The following is a 22,188-nucleotide window of genomic DNA, read 5'->3' as shown; positions in this document are numbered from 1 at the left end:
ACTTTGCCATGTTTATTGCGCTAGTAATCGTTAAGTTGAAACATTGGCACAAGTACTAGTTATTGCGCTAAAACTATATTTCAAAGATTTCATTCAAGCTGAAACACTGATCACGATTTTATAAAAGACCACACACTGTTAAAAATATCACTATCGAGAAGTTTGTCATTTCTTATCATCATCAAACTTGTTTAGATACCAATATTAAAGGTTTTTTCAACTCTAGTACTTGATTCTAAATTTTCTTTAGTTAAGAGTAAAATTTTTTAAATATAACATTACGATTTGATGAGAAATGTCCCTCCGGAGAATAAGAGTACTAAGAAAAAGTATAGTAACAGCTCATATGTTAGAATTAAAACTCTAATTAAATGACAATTATAAAGATATTGGTAGGGCTCCACTCATAAATTAAAGTTGGTCATACATTATCAAATTTTTGTGGGTGATTAATTAAGATAGATAATGCAAACACTATAAAAAAGAGAAGGTCCACCTGACTCCCAATTTAAGCCTATCTGATTAGTGGAAAGATAAGTCAAAAGCACAAACACTATTGATGATAAACACTTCAATTAATTAATCTATTGAATTTTTTTTATCATTATAAAGTGTTACCCCTTCATTAATCTTTTTATTTTAGTCCCCACCCCCACCCTAAAATGGTTGAGTTGGGCCTTTCATGAAGGATACTGGAATTGGACCAGGCCCACGACTACAAACAGGCTCATTACTAGTGAGCTGGGCCAGTACAAGGTGATAAACACATTTTGTATTTATAATAGTAAAAATTTAAGGAATTCCATAGTGTAATTCAATAATTACATTCTGTCCCGACAAATTTAGTATTTACTAAAAATTTCTTAAATTTTTTGTTCCGTGATACTTTAGACTCTAGTGATACATGGTAAGTTTAAACTGTTAAGAAAAAAAAGGGGAAAAAACGGTATATTTAAACTTGTTAACTAAAATAGCTTAATTTACGGTAACAGATCATTAATCAGCATTAAATCAGCACGTAATTGGATATTAATTTCAAATTTTGAAAATCAAAGATTATATCATCTATTTTGAATACATTTTTTATGAACAATCTGTTAAACTTCGATACACAACAAATTCATGTATCAATGCATCGTCTAAAAAACTATACACACTGATTCAAAATGTATCAGCAAGCACACTTGATGGATTCAAAATGTATCAATGCATCATCTAAAACACTATACACACTTGATGGATTCAAAATGTATCAGCAAGCACACTGATTCAAAATGTATCAGCAAACACTTCATGTATCAATGCATCGTCTAAAACACTATACACACTGATTCAAAATGTATCAGCAAGCACACTTGATGACGCAGTTATTGAAATTAATCACTGATACATGATAAAAAATTTCAAAAACCCTTGATACATAAGAAATCATATGATACACATCTAATTCATGTATCAAATCATAGACTAAACATTATAATCCACTTAGTACTTATGTATTAAACCTATTGTCTGATACATGATAATAATTTTCATGATTTTTTGATACATATTGGATTCCTTAAAATTTTTACTAATTTCAACAACAATTTTAAAATAAGTATATAAATACAAACCCGAAATAATGTAGGCCTGACAACAATGTTTGCTGCTTCTTTTTTCTTTTTTTGTTGTATTTTGACAACCTTTGATTTTGATGTTTCGCCAGAGTCTTTGTTTGAATCCTTTCTGAAGGTTCATAGGATCATGCAAAGACTTTTTTCTATTTTCTGCCCCATTCTCATCAACAATCCCCGTCCTCTCCATCCCCGGCTGTCGGAGCTTCGGAATAGCTGCCGCCGCAGACGGCGGCAGAGATAGATTGTCACCGGCAGTGGGTGTGGAAGTGAAAGACATAGGAAATTCTAGAGAAGGGGTTGTGGGGTTAGAGACAGTAGTGATATATGATGAAAAACTTCTGAGAATGATGAAAAGGGAAAGGCATAGAAAAGAAAAACCGATGATTTTGACGAAAGCTGGAGACTTTGTAAGTGAAACAAGATTATTTTCTAAACCTGACAAACTAGTACTAATCGATGATGGAATAAGAAGAATTGAAGACGTGATGGAGTAAGAAGAACAATAAGAACGGGAGAGAAATTGTGCAGTTTTTTGAAATTTCAAATTTTTTGAATTTTGAAATTCAAAATTTTAAATTTGGATGTTTTAATTAAAATTAATTAATATTAATAATTCAAAATCCAAAAACTGATTTAGAAGATTGAGTGTTTTAGTGGAGAAAAAATAGGCATTATATTGGAGGATTGTGTATTACAGGAGAGAGAATTTTATGTATCTATACACTTCTACTAAAATTAAAAAAAAAAGAATTATGTAATATTTAAAAAAAGAAGGGAAAATTAGAAAATATAAAACTTATGCTTGTGTATTTAAGTTATTTTTCCTTTATAATATGTGGTTTTTCTATAATTTATACTAAATTTTTTAGTTAATTATCACTCACGACCAATATTCAGTGATAATTGTGTGGGATGGAGCTTCGAGTTTGTATAATTCTCATATTTGTATAATTCAGAGTTTGTATAGTATAACTTGTATAACTTTTGTATAATATAATTTTATATAACATAATTTGTATAATTATTTAAAGTTAAAATATTTGTGTTTGTACAAATTCGTACACAAAAATAGCTCTATCATACCAACGCATCTGTAAATTATACAAACTTACCCGCAAATTATATAAACTCAGAAATTATACAAGCGAGATAGTGTGAAATGTAGCTATAGCTCCTAAATATGCAAACTATAGATATGAAGCATAATTAGATTTACTATAGTGGCTATAACTATTTGCGCAAATTCTCCAATCCAATATATTATAGACTAATTTTGTAATTACAAATGTTGGATGACAATAGCTTACTACTTTATTTATAACGTTGAACAATACATGAACAAATATAAGTAAACATGATTGGTACTAAAATTTTGGATTTTAAAGAAATGCATGCAAGGTGATGAATTATAGTTACAAATAGGTGGGAATATATATTGGACATGTATGCTATAAAAAAAAAAGTCATCGACACAGAGTTGATTAATTAACCAGGAATCATCACAAGATTTCCACGAAGGAAGCAAACTGTTTTTGTCCTTGATTCACCAACCAAAGAAATGAAGATACAAATTAATTGACATATTTTGTACATGTGTAAAATAGCTACTTGATCAAAACTTTGAAAATTTATACACCAATCGACAGTACCAATTTTTTTTTAAAAAATTATACATGTTACTAATCAGTCTAAGTTTAAGCTCGATATTTATGTGGACGTTATACAAGCAATTATTGGATTGAGAAATAGAACTAGAAGAGCTTCACATTTAAGCAAAGTCTGTTTATGCATATCATGCTTTCTCTGAGTCTAGTTCATTGTCTCTTTCTTCCGTCAATTCAAGTTCTTACTTATAACATTTGTGCTTTTACCCTTTGAGTCGTTGTATTTACTTTCTAGAATTGTAATTAAACTTTAGTCTTACTAATATAATTGAGTATCTGATTGTAGTTTCATAATTGAATTTGAGTTTATTACAATATATCTAAGTCATTTAAACGATAATTACAAATTATTTATTACTAAGTTCTATTTTTTCTTTCTTGTATACTACCAATTAATACCCAAGATTTGCTTTACTTTCTTGTTATGAGCCATTCATGGTTTGATAAGTTATTACTCAAAAATCAAAAAGAAACTAAAATTATCAGTAAAACAGGCTAAAAATTTATTTGAACATGGAAAACATATCAAGTATAGGTAAATAAATTTTTCTTAAAACTCAAAGTAACCAAACAAATCAATAACAAACACATTGCAAATTACAACAAAGCAAATACAATTACAATTACCAATAATTTAATTATACCATTTTAATTCCCATTTTGCCCTTTCTTCATGCAGACATAGCAATCTTTGGAACCGCAGGTTCAAGTTGACGTGGATTCAAGTAAACTTTAAGTCCATTTTTCATAAACAAAGTCAACGACATTTTCTGTTCAACTTTATGACCGGGAACCGGTAATAGCCGGTACCGAAGCAAAATAGCAGCAGCCACAGATTTCATTTGAAGGTAAGCCAAATCTTTTCCTAAACAAGTCCTCGGTCCACCATTAAATGCAACAAATTTATACCCATCTTTTGGCGGTTCGAACCGGTCTCCACCGGTCGAGAGCCACCTCTCCGGTTTAAATTCCATACAATCCTCACCCCAAACCGTTTTCATTCTCCCGACCGAGTAAATTGAATAAGTTACTGTTGAACCGGCTGGGACCCACGTGCCATCTGGCAAAACATCATCAGAAACAACATATTTAAAATCTTCAGGGACTGAAGGGTATAATCGTAAAGTTTCGGCTAAAGCCGCTTTGAGATAAATCAATTTATCGGCTTCATCAAAATTCAGCGGCTCTTGGGTCCACTTTTCATGATTTACGCCTCGGCTTTCCTTTAAAACGTTAGATATTTCTTCAATTATTTTATTTTCCACGTGGTTATTATTCATTACGTTCCAAAAGAACCAGCTCATAGCCACAGATGATGTGTCACGTCCAGCTAGGACAAAATTTAAAGCGATGCGTTTAAGTACATCACTTGGAAATGAATTACCGTTTATGTCCTTTTTCTTCATGAAACGTGACAATAAATCATCTGATGGACTTTCCTTACGCGAATCCAAAGCCTCGGAAATGTAATTTTCAACAACTTTTAGGCTTTTTTGTAACCTTTTTTCAGCTCCAATGCCTAGAAATTTTTTCAACCTCCAAAGAAAATAAGGGTATAATAGTCTTTGCATAGTGGCTTCAGTGGCTGAATCAAAAGCTATAGCAAATGGGTTTTCAGGCATTTTTGGTGAAAGGGTTTCAGGGTCTTTACCAAAAGTAAGTCCACAAATATTATCAAAAGTTAAACGGAGCAATAAATCTTGTAACTCGACCGGGTTTTTTTCCTTAGCGGCTTTATCCAAAATTACCCACAAACGAGTTCTGATGGTCCGGTTCACCCACCGGTTCATTGCTTGTCGTAATGTCCGGGTTGTGAATTCAAGAGCAGCGGTTTTTCTTTGCATGAGCCACGTGTCACCATCACTGTTGAAAATGCCTTGACCCAATAAGTCATCGAATGCGTTTTGCCACGTTGGTCCTTTAGGATAGTTATCGAACCTGGTATAATATATATATAACAGCTGATTCAAATATCACGATTTTATATTATATAAAAAAAATATACAACACTTTACTAGAGAAAAACAGCATAACACTAGCTAGATGTGTTTGAAGATATTTTGTTGTATATGAATCTTGTTTTGCTTTATAATGTGTTGTTCAAAGGGACAAAAGATATCATTGACTTGTCCATTTAAATATGTAATATTCAACTATATATATTTTATATGTCACGATATATTTAAAATCCTAATATCAAACCTGGTTCGAAGAATATGCTCGATGTTTTTGGGGTGACATGTGACGGTATAAAACCCTTGTTTCCAAGCTAGAAATGGTATGCAAATAGTACATGTTTGATAGGTTGCGGATACACCAGTAGACCTTAGGTTTTGAGAAATCCAATCATGAAATCTCCTTCTATTTAAGAAAGTATAAGGGAGGCTACCAACTAATGGCCACACTTTTGGACCACTTAACCTTTGTGCAAGTAGATAAAACCAAAGAAAATAAGCAGTAATTGATGCTATTATTCCAGAATAAACTAGTATAGGATCCATTTTGATTTTTTTTTCTTTTTGGTTTAACTGAAGTAGAGATGAAAAGAGAATGAATGTGTTATATGGAAGAAGGGAGAGTATGATTTATATATATATATTTGTAGAATGTATTAAAGGAGAGGTTTAGGAGAGAGTTGTTGAGAATTTTTATGAACTTATGAAAGAAAAATTAAAAGAAAGAAGGTCCTTATTCGGTTGATAGGAATTAATGTAATGAATTTTATTAATTTTCTTACGAAAACTTTACTAACTTTGCTTTGCTTTAGCTTCATATAATTTGTACACGTCTCATGAATTCTCTTGTGCGTTACAATTTTTTTAAAAGAATTTGGTCATGTAGTACTTGATACAAATTTTAAACTAATTTAATCAATTATTTATTCGTTCAAATATCTATAGGTTGTTCAAGAAATTATGATATATTTTTTTTAGGTCATAATTTAGTAATGAAAATCCTTGATACAAATAAATATTTACATCTTATGATTAACCATGTAAATTATTATCTAAGAAGAGAAAAATGGAACATAATTCCTCGACCAATTATAATAAATATTTTTTTTAAAACAAAAATAAAAAATATGAAAGTTTCACATGAGCATAGAAGTGGGGAGTGGTTGGGAATCGGTTTAGCTGTGTTGAGAAATACATGTTTTCTCTAAAATCTGGAAAACTATTCTAAAAGGTTTAGTTTCTGCATGCAGTTGATTAGAAAGCTTAAATTAGAAGCTTTAAAAAACAAAACTCCCTAAATTGGTTTTGTTAAAATTTAACCCTTTTTGAGGTTGGTTTGTAGAGATAAATAATAGTTTTTGCTTCCGATGTACTTTTACCGACAGATATATAACTCAAAACCTCTGATTAAATATAACAATGTTCGTCCACGGTACTAAGTACGGTTTTGGCAAATGGGAAAGTCTTCCAAAGCAACAAAAAGAGACAGGCAACCTCCAACTTTTCTTACTTTTAGCTCTTCCTTAAGAAAATCTCTGTGTTTTACAACAACCTTGACTTTTGTAGTACAATAAAGGCATTAGCTACAACTTACGACATTAGAATGTCATTAAGCAAATGATCTGATCACCATATAATTAAACATGTTAGAATACATTATTTCCATAACTAATCCTGTTATTACATCAAAGTTTAAGAAACTTCTAATTAATACTGCAAATTAAGGAAACAGTTCATGCCAGATTGTTTCATAGTTTAAAAATTTCTTTTGACAATATATGTGTACACTCTAATTTATATGTGTGTCCTGTAGTTGTATTAGGGTCGTACTAAATTTGGATTCGCGCATTGCGGAGACTATTTCTAGGGGCAATGCTCCAACAAACATTTTTTCCATTTTCATAATTTCGAATTCGAGACCTCTAGGAGGAACTGAACCATCTAATTAAATAATAATTTATTGGAAATTTTCACATATAGTCACTCAAAAATTATTAATTACTCTCTATAGCTATAGTTTGATAATTACAGTTTGTAGCTACATGTTATATGGAGTAGAGATGCGAGCGATACTGGGAGAGAGAGGAGAGAGGCGAGAGAGGGGGAGAAAAGTGAATTGTATATGTATATTGGTTAGATAATTGTATATTATACATATGTGTTTGTATATATATGACAATAGAGATTGAGAGAGGAGGGAGAGAGGCGAGCAAGATCAAAAAAGGAGGGACAGAGATGATCGAGACTGGGAGAGGGAGGAGAGAGTCGAGCAAGATCAAGAAAGAGAGGAGAGAGAGTTGGATAGAGGTGAATTGTATATGTATATAAATGTATATATTGTACAAATGCATTTGTATATATGGCAAGCGAGATTGGAAAAGGGAGGAGAGAGACGAGAGATATTGAGAGAGGGAGGAGAGAGGCAAGCGAGAAAGGCAGAGAGGTGAATTTTATATGTATATCGGTTAAATAATTGTATATTATACATATGAGTTTGTATATCCTGGCGAATTATACATATAAAAACGAGACTAATTATACAAACTCGATGTCAGCCACGTAATTAATGTATAACGTTAGTCGCGAGTGGTGATTATAACAAACTACAATTATGATAGTAATTAAATAGTATAAGTTTACTTAGCCGCGTAATTTTTCCCAATTTATATTGAGAAGTCTCAACAGGCTTAAGCTGGGCTGGACTGGAAATTCAGGTCAAGTTCAGTTCAACACCGAAGTTTATTTACAGCCCAATAAAAGGGTCCAATTAAGTACTTATCCAATGACATTATACTTTGTCCTAATATTTATTTGAGTAAATTCTTCCACATATACATAAGTAGACAATTAAACTTGTACAAAATTGAACAAATAAACATACACCTCATATAGCCATCTTTCCGGGTTGTCAACACATCACTAATTAAGCATGTTATATAAAGCTATTAGTAGTTGGGAATCGGTTTAGTTGCGTTGAGAAATAAGCCTTTGCTCCAAATCCTTGAAGAAAATGATTCTATTAGAATTAAAAGGCTTGAATTTATGAAGCCTAATAAAAGAGTTATTCGATATTTGTCAGAAATGTATCATTTTTTTAAAGACATACTTAAAAAAAAGATATGTATCGAGAAGGATGGAATAGCCGAATCATGAGTATAACATCTTCTTTTTTTTGTTCTTATTTAAATGACACACTCTTTTCTTAGTTTGTTCCAAAATAAAAAAGACATAATTTTTATATTAATTTAATTTAAAATATATATTTTTAAATTTTGTATCAAATTTTAAAAAATCACATAAAACGGAAGGAGTATATTTTTCTAGTTTTGGAATATAATTGGCTCTACATGTCCACTATGATCACAACTCACAAGTGGCCGCCACGTGTCAACTCCTCCATCACATGGCAAGATGATTTCTTAATCTTTTTCCTATTTCCACCTAAGGAAATAAATTACAAATTAAATTGACCAAAAAAAATATAAATTCAATTTTTAAAATTAAAAAAAAAAGAAAAGGGAGAAGTAGAAGGGATAATAAACTTGTGGAGAACTCGCGCTACAATCACCTTCATCGTAGGGCTCATATTGATCCTACCAGAAATCAATTCAACTATATTATCCACATTCAAAATCCCTTTCTTTCTTCTACACAGAACAGAGGAATTGAAAAAACAAAAAAAAAAGCCCTAATTTAGAAACTCAATGGCGTCGTTGAACATGTTCGTCAGTCCGATAGCAACCGTAACCGCACAACAACATCGAAGTAGAGTATACACCGCAGCTACGGCGTCGAAGAGCTCCGGTGGAAGTACTGAGGAGAAATCGCTTTTGGATTTTATACTTGGTGCATTGCAGAAGCAAGACCAGCTATTGGAGACAGATCCACTGCTGAAAAAAGTAGAGGATAAGAGTGTAAGCACCACCAGTTCTGGGCGGAAGAACTCTGTTGCTGTTCCTCCGAAGAAGAATTCAAATGGCGGTGGATTTGCAGGATTTGGTGGTCTCTTTAATAAGAAGGACTGATTTCTACTATGTGAGATCTGCTTAATTTTTTTTTTTTTGAGAATTGGGAAAAACACAAAAATTCTGCTTCCTTGTATGAAATTTATAATTTACTTGGCTCTGTAATCTATTACTACTATTGAATTGAATTGAACAATTCATCAGCTACTTGCTTGCTCTGCAACATTGGTTATTTGGTCATCATAGCTGCATAAGTCTACTACTATATCATAAAGAATTGAGTTGGGAATAAAGTTATTTATTGTTGAAAAATGATTGTGAACTTATGTTATTACATTTTTCTTCCAACAAAAATCATATCTGTTGGCGGAGGCGGAGTCGATGGTTCGGATGAACACACGAGTTTTTTCGTAGATTCTATATTTATTTAGAAAATTAAATAAATATACGTATATTAATATATAAATATTCAACAACAAACATTTATTTGGAACTACCAAACTCTTAACTTTAGTTCTGCCTGAGTTTGCACCTCTTGGATTCTATTTCATCAAACAAGTATGTTCATTTTATGATGTGAGGAAATAATTCATAACTTCGGCTACGGTTGAGTGAATTAAATTCCTCACAAACCAGTTTTATGGTCTCGAATATGATATCCTTTTCTTTCTGATTTATGTATTTCTATTTTGCTCTGTTTTTTTGGTTTGTACACATTCTAACAATATCATAAACCGATTAGAAGTTAGAAATAATGTTAATTAGTGAAAATTGATGGTAGTTTCGAAACAAGGATAAATATTCTGCGACAATCGGTTGAAGTAAATTAAACCTGCTGAAAAATTTATATCAAACGGCAAAATGTTTGAATCTAATTTAACTCTAAAAGCTAATTAAAAGAAAAAGTGAGGATTGTTCAAGCAAAATTATATATAACCAGTTTGCGTTGGATCGCTTCTCTCCAAATTTTGGTTCCAAAAAGAGACTCTAAAATATATATCAGGTAGAACACAAAAGGAGAGACAAGATAGCTCTATATATTATTATTTTTTTTTATTAAAGGAAATTTTAATGGAATTGAATGTAGCACAAATTTTTTGTATAATTGAAGGGGATGATACCAAAAGTGTTGGTGATATCAGCCAGGCAGGAAGCAGATATTGGTTCGACGATAAGTGGACATCTTACTATTGGGTCCAGTGGAGAATGAGATGATGAGCCCACAAGCACAGACTATTCAAGCCTCAAATTTAATGGACTATTTAAGAGAAAATGGCTAATCAAGTTTTATTCAGAGTATTAAACACATGTGGTAAAGAAATGGATTACGGGTCTAACTAAACACTAGAAACTAAAATTTTCCTCATCCCAACGATGTGGGACATAACACCCCGTTTCACCTCATGACTAGACATATGATGTATGAGCAATTTAGTATGGCGGAACAAAATTGATAAATTATAAGTTGGGATAGATCTGACGTTAATATCAAATTATTAAAGAAAATTCAACCTATCTCACACTGCTTCAGAAAAAAAATTCACCATGCCCGTTCGATTGTCATCCCTAATATTTATTGGAAAGACCATTTGACGACCGCAAATTAGGAAGGCTTTTTATAAAGTATGATAGGTGACAGGTTCCAGCATCATTAAAAGTTGGGCAAAGTAGGCAGGATTTAAAGCATTTAATTAGGCGTTTGGACACATGAGTTTGATTGAAATTTGGGGGGAAAAAATATCACCTTCTGTACATGCACATCATTTTCCATTTGGAAACATCTCCATGTACTCTTATTATAAGAGTTGGGCATAATTAGGCAAAATTTAAAATCGAATCGAAATTAAAATTACCCACATGCTCAAAACCTAATTTAATCTTCTTTGAGAAGAGAAGAAGAGGTATTCCCAAAATTTATATAAACTATAATTAATTAAAGATCAAATTTTTTTTTTTGAAAAGAGAAATAGTAAGGAACATGATTATTATATATACCTTTAAAGTACAAAACAAGCAATGATCGAGTCTTTGTTTGAGTCTTATCTCACAAGCTAGTTATTGAAATCGAGTTAGATTTCCTTACTACCAATGTTTACTTATCTTTAAATGAATTAAATTTCATGAAAACTTTACAACAATCCATAAGACCCTGGAGAGCACATGATCATTTATATATATCCCCTAAAAAAGAAAAACATTTTTCTACTAACTTGAACACAAATTTAATCAAGACCAAGAAACAAAACTATAATACTAATACGTACAAAACGTAATCATATGTATCTTACAACACAATTGAGGAGCTAGAAACAGAATTAGATCTGGGCAAACGTGACGATGATGAATTGATGAAGTTGATACAATCTTTGATGGCCTCAACTCTATGATCAGAATTGATTAATATTGGAGGATCAGATAATGGCTTATTAGAAGAATTAACTTTGCCTGAACTTCTTGGAGACATCATCCTTACAATAGCAACTATCTTCCCTCCAAAACTTTTGAATAATTTAATCGCGGATAATTCTGATGTTGATCTCTTGAAACTATTATACCCTCTTTGCGTATTACTATTTGTTGCTTCATTTGCTCTTTTTTTATTTGAGCCTTTTTTCGTCAACATGATCATCTTATAGAAAAAAAAAAACTAACAAAATTTGGAGTGTATATATATTATAAAGAGGATGAAAAAATGGATGTGTGCCTCTAATAGAGAATTAAGTGAGAAAAAAGACAAGAAAATAAATGATGAAAGGTGAAGGACAAGAAGGCTACTTGGTACGAACTCTTTTAATGCATGTAAAGAGTAAATTAAACATGCCATGGGCAATTCTAATCAATGGGAAAGTGACTTAAAACAATAACAAGAGAGAATTGTCAAAACGTATTGATGAAAGATGTTCAAGTTGATTGATCTAGCCAACTAATTAATTAGCTAATTTTGGGTTCCATCATATTGGATTCACTTCAACACTTGGAGTTTTATGTTATTGTATCTTACTCCATAATTTAATTATAGTTAGTAGCAAAAATATGTAGTGGTAATTGAGTTAACGTCATTAGAGTCAAAATTGCTAAAGTTTTTAACGGTATTTATACAGAGTATTGACTATAAATACTCGTATTATATTATTGTTTCTCCAAAACTAACTACATAATATACGAGAACGCTTTATTCCAAACTTTTTATACTTTTTGGTGTGAATATGAATTAGTTCTTTAATCTAGTGCCAAAACGGATATTGGATACGAGATAGAGCAAATAGTATGGAGCTAGGATGTGTGTATTATTGCGTAGTAAGATGTTAATGGTCCTATTACCAAACGATGTAAAATGAACGAATTAAATTATATTTGAAGGTGTCAAAACGAATTATTCTAGTAAACATGTTAGGTAGGGGTTATGACATTGAAAGGTTTAATAAGTTTTGCCTCATGTGCCACACTTTTTGGCATTGAAGGTTTGCCATTCCTGCCTAGTAGTGTGGTGGGAGTACTAAGGCGAAGTATCCCTCCGTCCTATTTTATGTGGCACATATAAAATGAGACAGATGAAGTTTTAATGGCATTAGTTTGTTAATGAGCAACTTTTACGTATAGCGAATATGAAAATCATATTTGTATGTTATAACTATAGTTTGCATAATTCCGTTACATAGAAAACTTTATGTTTGCTATGCTATTAATATGTATATTTCGCTATACACATACAAAAGAAGAATTATATAATTTGTTTCAGTATACATATATAAAAGAATCAATTATACAATATGTGTTTGTATTATCATATGTGTATAGGACGAAAATATATGTATTTGTATTTGTATATACAATGTTCTCGCGCTTTATACAAACACAAACAATGTATACATTTGTGTTTGTATAAAGTGAGAGACGCTAGTGTGACTGGCGAGTGAGATCTAAGCGAGTCGAGCGAGGGGAACGAAAATATATGTGTATATACAATTTTCTCTCGCTTTATAAAAAATACAAACACATTTTATACATTTATTTTTGTAAAACGAGAGAGGCGAGGGAGACTACCCTGCGAGAACGAGAGCGGGATACAATTAAATCAAATTATGATTATAACATTTAATTTGAATTAATAGTTTGCTATTATATATAATTTTCTTAATTCACATATAGAATGTGGTAGCAACTGATTGGGCTGATGATAGGATATGTTAGCTAGGCTTGGCCCATAGTGAATGACTCTTTTGGCATCACATTTCATGCTCATGAACACACCATTATATGCATTTCAAATCAACAAATATATAGTAGAAGTGCACGCTGGGAAAACAACATAGACAAACAAATAAAGCCATTTCAGAGTTTAGAATTATTTCACAAAAATCTTTGTAGAAAGAGGAAAACAATACATGCATGTGGTCTGAACAAACCAACTTGAGGGACTTAAATATGACATTAATTGTCGGCAACTACAATAGTAAATGGGTAGCTACAAGTTGCTAGAGTGATTTATTTAATTTGTTTGAAATTTAGTCACAATTTGAGGACCACCAAAATCACTAATAATACCCTACAAATCACACAAATGAACCAAACACACAAAGGATAATGTTAGTCAGTCAACATATACAGAAAAATTCCGTCTAGCTATAGAGGCAGATTTAGGATTTTATGATAGTCGATTAGGCACCATCTAATATATACACATAAAAAGATTTAGGGAAAACGATATTTTTAGTCACTATGTTAAGGTTAATTTTTTATTTTAGTCTTTGTGTTATCTAACTTAGCACTATTGACCTTTAATTATATCAAGTGAGTGATTTTAATCCTTCAACTAACAGATCCGAAAAAGTTAACAGAGAATTCACTGCTAAAAGGAGTAAATTGAGTATTTTCAAAGTTATTGCTTGAAAAAACATACAATTTTTAAAAAGAATTTTCGCTGCAAATCTATCGTTCGTCGATGTAAGAGGGAGGGTTAATGCCTATCAAAATGATTTTGTTGAAATTGTAGCTCAGATTGATGAGTTTGTTCTTCAAGATAGAGACATGAAAGCCTTAGCTTGTTTTTCAAAAAGAGAGAATTAAAATGAAATATCGAACTATCCCTTTTAGCAGTGAACTCTCTGTTAATTTTTTTTTGAATCTGTTAGTTGAAGGATCAAAATCACTCACTTGATATAATTGAAAGTTAATAGTGCTAAGTTAGATTACACAAGGACTTCATATCAAGTCAAACAACATCAATATTCATAGCTGATAAGGATAAAATAAAAAAAAAATGTTTCAGTTATGCATTGATTTTGTGAAATAAAAAATATTAATGACCAATTATTATTTTTAATAATGATGACGCATAAAATATAGTCGCACAATTAAATGTATCGTCATTAATTTCATAAATGATTTTAAGTGTAGTTTCTTCTTACGAGTATTAAGATGAAACCCCTTTTTCCATTTCCACTTCTTAATTAATGTAGAACTATAACCAATTAATCAATAGTGCGATGAATCTTGAATTACAATGAATTTAGAACTACCATAAATACATTTCAAGTTCAATGATAGAAAAGACTACTCAGTACTTATCTGTTCGTTCATGTTTGTATCAAATAATAATATAGAGAAACGTTTATGCAAAATATTCTATCAACCTTATCTGATTCTTTGATGCAAAATATTCTATCTTGTGAGTCACATTTTTTTAATTTCATACTCAAATTATTAAGAGTGTTATTAAGAGTGTAAGTTTTATATCAAAATTATTGAAAATCACATATTTTTGTTTCATATTATTTTTATTACAACGTGTATATTATATTTTCTTTTTTATTTTAAAAAATAATTATATCGCACTTCATATGCACAAAACATTTAATTTTGACAAAAATTAAATAAATTAAATTATTAATATTAGCTAAAATTAAAAAAAAAATTATTATTCAAAAAAAAATAATACTTCTTTTATAAAATATTTTTCTTACCCCACTTCACCACTTCCTCTCAGACCCCACCCCCCACCCCCGCCCACTCAAATACTAATTTAGATTTTATTTTATTTTTTTAAAAAATAATTCTATCTGTCACACCTAACCTTCCGCTTCCATTCTCTTTCCTCATTTTTTGTTACACAAGATGGGGTAGATTTTTTTTTCTTGGAGGTGTGTGTTTGGAGGGGGGAAGGTACTTGGAGGAGGTGGTGGAGTGTGGTAAGAAAAATAATTTAACTTTCATTTTTTTAAAATTTGTTTTTATAAATAGTAATAATTTAATCTTTAATTTTTAATAAATATTAATAGTTTATTATTTAATTTTTGTTAAGGTGAAATATTTTATATACATGTGGAACATATCAAAGTTTTTTCAAATAAAAAAAGAGTATTACACACATCACTGAGGTGTGTTTCTCAAACTAAAAAGTAATAGTTTAGATATGAAACTCAACTCTCAATAGTTTAGATATGAAACTAAAAAATATAGAATAATTTAAGTGTATTTTTGACATTTATTTCTTATATTTTTTCTAAAATTAAAAGAAATTAATTACACATAAAAAGTCGTATGAAATAAATTAATTAAACTTCCAATAAAAAGAGCAAGTTCAAGGAAGATGACTTTTTTTTCCAATTAATTACTTCATATCAAAGAAATAGAAATAATAGTACAAACTTTTACATAAGCAAATCATCTAAATAATTCAAATGTTTTCGAGATTACAAATCTTATATTTTAAAAGAAATTATTCATAAGTATTCTTTATTAGTCTAAAGTTGTGATTTTTTTCGTAAAGATGATTTCTCTATTTTAATATTTCATGAATACATAATAGATCCAAAAGGGTTTTGTTCTCTTCCATGCCTATCATTCATCAACTACCGTATTTTTAACTATATACTATAAAAAACATTATAATTTGAGATGATGTTATTTCCAAATAAGAGACCAGAAACCAATGATGGTGAGCCAATTGGTCAAGGGTCTAACGCACCTTTTTTAAAAATATAAATGAAATTATCCTGATTAGTTAGTCTTTAACAATAGAACGTCACTCTTAATAGCGGCAGGAGTCAAAATTTTCATCAACTTATTCAAAATATTAAAAAGTTAAAAACACAAGTAATTAAAGGTCGGGTTTCAATATCTATCATAATTTTAACTATGTATAAATAGTATAAATTTTCACCGAAGAAGGTTCATGTAACATTATGCTAGCTCCCGCCCCTAACTCCTAACTCCTAAGATAGAGTAATATATAAAATTTTCAATCAATTTATTTATTTAATTTTAACTTAACACCATATTTATGAAAGTAGCAGATTTGAAATTCAAGTGACCTTTGACAGTTTAAAAAGAATAGGACACAAATTTTAAGTACATGATAAATGAAACCTTTAAAAATGAGAATAAAGGGACAAAAAAAAGTTATTTAAGTTTATGATCTTAAATGAAATATAAATGGAAAGTAAAAATTAAAGAGTTGATATAGAAAAAATAGTTAAAATAGAAATGTAAATACAAAACCTGAAAAAATACCTGACAATCATAAAATAATAAACACAAGTTGGAATTTCACTTTTTTTCTTTTTACAGTACTACAAAAAAAAAAATTCCAGCTATTGGACTCTTAAAAAAATGTAGTTTGGTATGGGCTCCAATTAGCCTCAGAATTATTTTTATTTTTATTTTCATCAGAACTATTTGTTGATGACAAATCACAATCTTTCAAGGAAACAAGTTGCACCAATAATGCCTTGTTCAGATCTGCTTTTACTTCATCTTCCAGATAAATTTATTGTATATATAATATATGTATCACTATTTATAATTATAATAAGTTAATATCATTCCACATAAATATAAATATCGAACGCGAGTAAATGGTTACACCTCTCTTACGTCCTATTCATTTTGATATATAACTACATAAGCTAAGAAAAGTATATAGTACTAATATATTTAGACAATTGCCAGTGAATCATGAAGTGAACATGTTTCACCTTTTTTTTTTTTCTTACATAAATTCATAAATTATGAATTACATCCATTTCATTGGTGCAGAGAATCATAGAATGATTAAGTGAAAGTACCATGTATTTATTGAGTACTCTGTATTTATTATTTTTATTTTTAGTATATAAATGTAAACACTAAAACACAATAATTTTTAAGTACCTAAATAAATGCCCCCCCCACCCCTCTAAATTTTGTTTACAAATGGAATAGGATTGGGGATTGTATATAGCCAGTAAATTAATTTTAATGCAGGCTTATTAAAAACTTTACAAGCTTATTTTTACTTTAAATAAATTAATTAAAGGATAAAATAAATAAAATAATTAAACCCCTCTTTCTGAATAACTATATTTTTTTAATAATAGACGGAAAAATACAATTAATCAACTGGTAATTGGGGTAATAATAATAATATATAAATGCAGGCTGTTCACATCATATGTTATATATTTTTTGGGTCATATAATATGTCAATTCGCTGTACCTGAAATTAATATTTAAAATCCAATCATACAAGTGTACGTACCACGTCACCATTAATATTTACTAATCTAAAATCTTGCCCTTAAGTATTATATATAAATAGAAACCTTTGGTCCCTGTCTTATTCCTCCAAAAAAAAAAATTATATATATTTTGTGTTAAAAATCTATCTGATTAGTATAAATTAAGGAGATTAATATCTTCATCTTGTTCAATTAATTGTAGCTATGGATTGTATTTACAAAGATCCAAATGCTGCAATTGAAGAAAGAGTAAAAGATCTTCTTTCTAAAATGACAGTTGAAGAAAAAATTGGTCAAATGACTCAGATCGAAAGAGCTGTTGCTAATCCTTCTGCTATTAGAGATCGTTGCATTGGTAAGTCATTTTTTAACTTCCTATTGTTTATGGGGTTTTTTTGGCACTGATTTTGAGCTCCATTCCTGATGGTTCGACCCATTTTAATTTGTTTGATTGATTTTAACTTTTTTAAGTTTCGTGGTTTTAAATTAAGTGGGCATTCGATCATGTTTCATCCTGAAATTTGAAGAAGAAGAAAAATTAGTTTTGGTTTTTCAAAGTGAAAATGATATTTCAAAATTGGAGTTGTGTTTATCTGCGAATACAAATTTAAGTTGCTTTTTTACTACTTATTTTCGTTGTTTTTAAAAAAGTTTAAAATCCTGGAATTTATGGTGAAACAAATATATTAGAATGTACTTTAATCTTGTGGCGTTAGATATATATGTGAAAAGTTGAAATTGAAGATTTGTGAAGAAGGAAAAGAAGTATTTTTTTTAATAAACAGACTAAAAAGGAAAGTAAGACAAATAGATTGAAACGGATGAAGTATTATTTATGGGTTTTTGATTTGTTGAATTATTTTTTATTTTTGGAAATTTTTGTAGGGAGTGTTTTGAGTGGAGGTGGAAGTAGACCATTTGAGAATGCAGAATCAGGTGATTGGGCTAATATGATTGATGGGTTTCAAAAGGGTGCAGTTGAGTCCAGACTTGGCATTCCTATTTTCTATGGGACTGATGCTATTCATGGCAATAACAATGTTTGGGGTGCCACTATTTTTCCTCACAACATTGGGCTTGGTGCCACCAGGTTAGTTATTAGTACATGATTTGTTTCGCCTTGATGGACAAAGTGACTTGATACCTGTGTCGTATAGATTGTGCCTTGTCGGAAAATAAACAATGATTAGGTGGCAAATATCTTTAGCTCAAACTGTATATGTATAGTTTGGTAGACAATTGTATGATAAGTTGCTAGTGTCGATTTAAAATAATGAATCTACCTATGTTTGTATGTTGCAGAGATGCTGATTTAGTAAGACGGATAGGAGAGGTGACAGCTCTTGAAACCAGGGCATGTGGATCTCAGTATGCTTTTGCGCCTTGTATTGCTGTAAGTCAAAAAGAATTTTCACTTATCTCTTTGTGATTCGACTTTATTGTTGCTATTTTCGGAAAAAATGATCCGGTTTGATGCTCGTAGCCTTAGATATAAATTTGAATGAAGTAAAGATCTTGAGAAAATTTTGTGCTTTCTTGTTATAAAAGCAAAACTAAACATTTATTTACACCTACCAATGTAGTTTTTCCACAAGTTACTAGTTTTCCATAACTTAAAAATGTCTATCGGACATTTGTGGAACTACAATGGGTATGATGTTTAACAATGTCTATGTAAAGGAATTTATTCTGATATTGATATTGCAAGATTAAGCTGATTTGTAGTCTTTGGGTACTCATCCTGGGGAGTCGGGACACATAAAATGAAATACTAGTTTCTCCTTAATGGAATTTAACCATTTCGTAATTGTAGGTTGCAAAAGATCCTAGATGGGGAAGATTTTACGAGAGTTACAGTGAAGATACTGAAGTTGTAAGAAAGATGACGTCCCTTGTCTCGGGCTTGCAAGGTCAGCCACCAGAAGGACATCCATATGGCTACCCTTATGTTTCTGGAAGGTATAGTTAATGATGAGCACTAGAATTGAATTTGTCAATTGTTATCTCTGTAATTTTCGTTACTTCAAATACAGAAATGTTGATACTAGTTTCTGAATTTCAGAAATTCTGTCATGGCAAGTGCAAAGCATTTTGTTGGTGATGGGGCAACTGAGAATGGTACAAATGAAGGAAATACAATAGCATCGCATGATGATATGTTTAATATTCACCTAGCACCGTATATAGACTGTATTGCCCAAGGAGTTTGCACTGTTATGGCCTCCTACTCCAGCTGGAATGGAGACAAAATGCACTCTCATCGATATCTTTTAACTGAGGTCTTGAAAGAAAAGCTTGGATTCAAGGTAAACAATGGGACGACAGTTATAAGCCTGCGATGTTGAGAAGCTTTGTTATACTATTAAAAAGCAATATTCTGGTGCAGGGTCTCCTGATTACAGACTGGGAAGCACTTGAACGGCTTACTGATCCTCATGATGCTGATTATCGTCAATCCGTCAAGTTAACCATTAATGCTGGAATTGATATGGTAAAAGTTGAATTAAAGCTTGTGTTGGAAGAAAATAATAACATCCTTTTTTTTAGCCTAATTCATGTTCTCTGTTTGCATTTTGTGAATATTTGCAGGTAATGGTGCCATTTAGATATGAATTATTTTTGGAGCAGCTGCTTTCACTGGTAGAATCAGGGGAGATACCGATGACCAGGATAGATGACGCTGTTGAAAGAATCTTGAGAGTCAAATTTGTTGCTGGATTATTTGAACATCCGTTTACAGATAGATCATTGATAGATTTGGTTGGTTGCAAGGTATTCCTACTTATTTCTTTTGCCTTCTGGAATAATTTTACAGTTTTAAGAGTACAACATCATCTCATATTGGTAACAATCGCGTAACATGAGTAGGAAAGAACCATTTCTTTGAAGAAATAACCTTCGCCAAATGCTCAAGTTTTAATGAGATTACATGTTACCAGTATTTGTTTTAATCAGTTGCTGAAGTTCTTCGTAAGACTCTTCTATGGTTGTTCTTTATATGAATTCTAAATAGCAGTTTATATGTATGTCTTGCATTAGAACAACAGTGATTCTGCATTTCACCATCTTGGATCTGTTTTAAGTCTGGTTATTTTGTCACATTGTTTTAGGCACATAGAGAGCTAGCACGTGAAGCTGTTCGCAAATCCTTAGTTTTGTTGAAAAATGGGAAAGATCCAAAGAAACCATTTCTGCCTCTAGATAAGACCGCCAAAAAGATCCTCGTTGCTGGAACTCATGCTGATGATCTTGGGTATCAATGTGGAGGATGGACAGCTACTTGGACAGGACTCAGTGGCAGAATCACAGTTGGTAAGTAGTTTTCGATTACAAGTCTCTCCCTGACATGATTCTTATAAACTATCATTTGTAGTTACTTCATTAATTATCGTAAGCTCAACTAGTTAAATCATCCATTTTTTATAGGCACAACCATAATGGATGCAATAAGGGAGATGTTGGGTGACAAAACAGAGATAGTCTTTGAACCAAATCCTACTGCAGAAACTTTTGCTGGTGAAGACTTCTCTTTTGCTATCGTGGCGATTGGTGAAGGTCCATATTGTGAAACTGGTGGTGATGATCCAGAGCTAAAAATCCCATTTAACGGAACAGAAATTGCAACTTTTGTCGCTGACAGAGTTCCCACGGTGACAATTCTCATTTCTGGAAGACCTATGGTTATCGAACCACCACTCTTGGAAAAAGTCGATGCATTTGTTGCAGCTTGGTTGCCTGGAACTGAAGGAGATGGAATCACAGATGTCCTTTTTGGAGACTATCCATTTCAAGGGAAACTACCAGTGACATGGTTTAAAACTGTTGATCAAATTCCAATGCATGTTCACGGGAATTCAAATCCTCTATTTCCTTTCGGATTTGGTCTTACATCCTAAACAAGATGAACTTAAATGCTCAAACGAGACAGCCATGGATTCAACATCACCATACCAGCCAGGAATTCTTTCGTTGAGGTCCTCGAGGAGAACTTCAACTGTATTCTTGCTCCTGAATGGAGAAGTTAAATAGATTGGAATAGCCATATATTACAGTTGTATCTCAAATAACAAAAAAAAAAAAAACAGAAGCTACTGCTTACTACTAGCTGTATCTTCATGTATGATGTTCAATCAATATTATGAATTCATGATGGTTATCTCAATTCTGAGTTTTCATTTCGCCTTTTTCCTATTAACTATGTATAGTACCCTCTCTCTGTTACAGCCTTAACAGGAACGTATATTCAAATTATGGTATGTGATATGTCCCAAAGCTTTAGCTCAGTGGTAAGAGCACAATACGTGATGTATGAGCTGTGCACATGTCACAAGTAGAGGAGCAGATCCATTATCGACCAAGTTTATCTCAGCTTGGTCTATGGAGATTATAAAAAAAAAAGGATTCTTTTTCTCTGGTAAAGAAGAAAAGCCCGTACATGAGATCATTCAAAGATCTCTCTGGTCCACCGCGAGACCCCAGCTAACTTT

The 22,188-nt window shown here is 31.3% G+C and overlaps 3 protein-coding genes across 3 annotated transcripts; 2 read left to right on the top strand and 1 right to left on the bottom strand.

Moving 5' to 3' along the window:
• Positions 1-3,762: 3,762 nt before the first annotated feature.
• On the bottom strand, positions 3,763-5,891 carry LOC101259447 (cytochrome P450 86A1). The gene is made up of 2 exons (XM_004241127.5): positions 5,486-5,891; positions 3,763-5,221 (listed from the first exon to the last, which is right to left on the bottom strand). Exons 1-2 carry the CDS (start codon positions 5,782-5,784, stop codon positions 3,955-3,957), a joined length of 1,566 nt encoding a protein of 521 aa, XP_004241175.1. The 5' UTR covers positions 5,785-5,891; the 3' UTR covers positions 3,763-3,954.
• LOC101259757 (uncharacterized) lies at positions 5,807-9,410 on the top strand. Its single transcript, XM_069299486.1, has one exon. The coding sequence runs from the start codon at positions 8,943-8,945 to the stop codon at positions 9,261-9,263; it is 321 nt and encodes a 106-aa protein (XP_069155587.1). The 5' UTR covers positions 5,807-8,942; the 3' UTR covers positions 9,264-9,410.
• Positions 9,411-17,722: 8,312 nt separating this feature from the next.
• On the top strand, positions 17,723-21,863 carry LOC101260057 (uncharacterized). Its single transcript, XM_004241129.5, has 9 exons — positions 17,723-18,056; positions 18,587-18,791; positions 19,004-19,094; positions 19,515-19,660; positions 19,764-20,007; positions 20,088-20,192; positions 20,291-20,473; positions 20,812-21,013; positions 21,128-21,863. The coding sequence occupies exons 1-9, from the start codon at positions 17,906-17,908 to the stop codon at positions 21,595-21,597; spliced, it is 1,797 nt and encodes a 598-aa protein (XP_004241177.1). The 5' UTR covers positions 17,723-17,905; the 3' UTR covers positions 21,598-21,863.
• The last annotated feature ends 325 nt before the right edge of the window (positions 21,864-22,188 follow it).

Source organism: Solanum lycopersicum, chromosome 6, assembly GCF_036512215.1.
Source record: "Solanum lycopersicum chromosome 6, SLM_r2.1".
In the NCBI taxonomy this organism is placed as follows: Eukaryota; Viridiplantae; Streptophyta; class Magnoliopsida; order Solanales; family Solanaceae; genus Solanum; species Solanum lycopersicum.
This window is presented reverse-complemented; position numbering and strand designations above follow the sequence as displayed.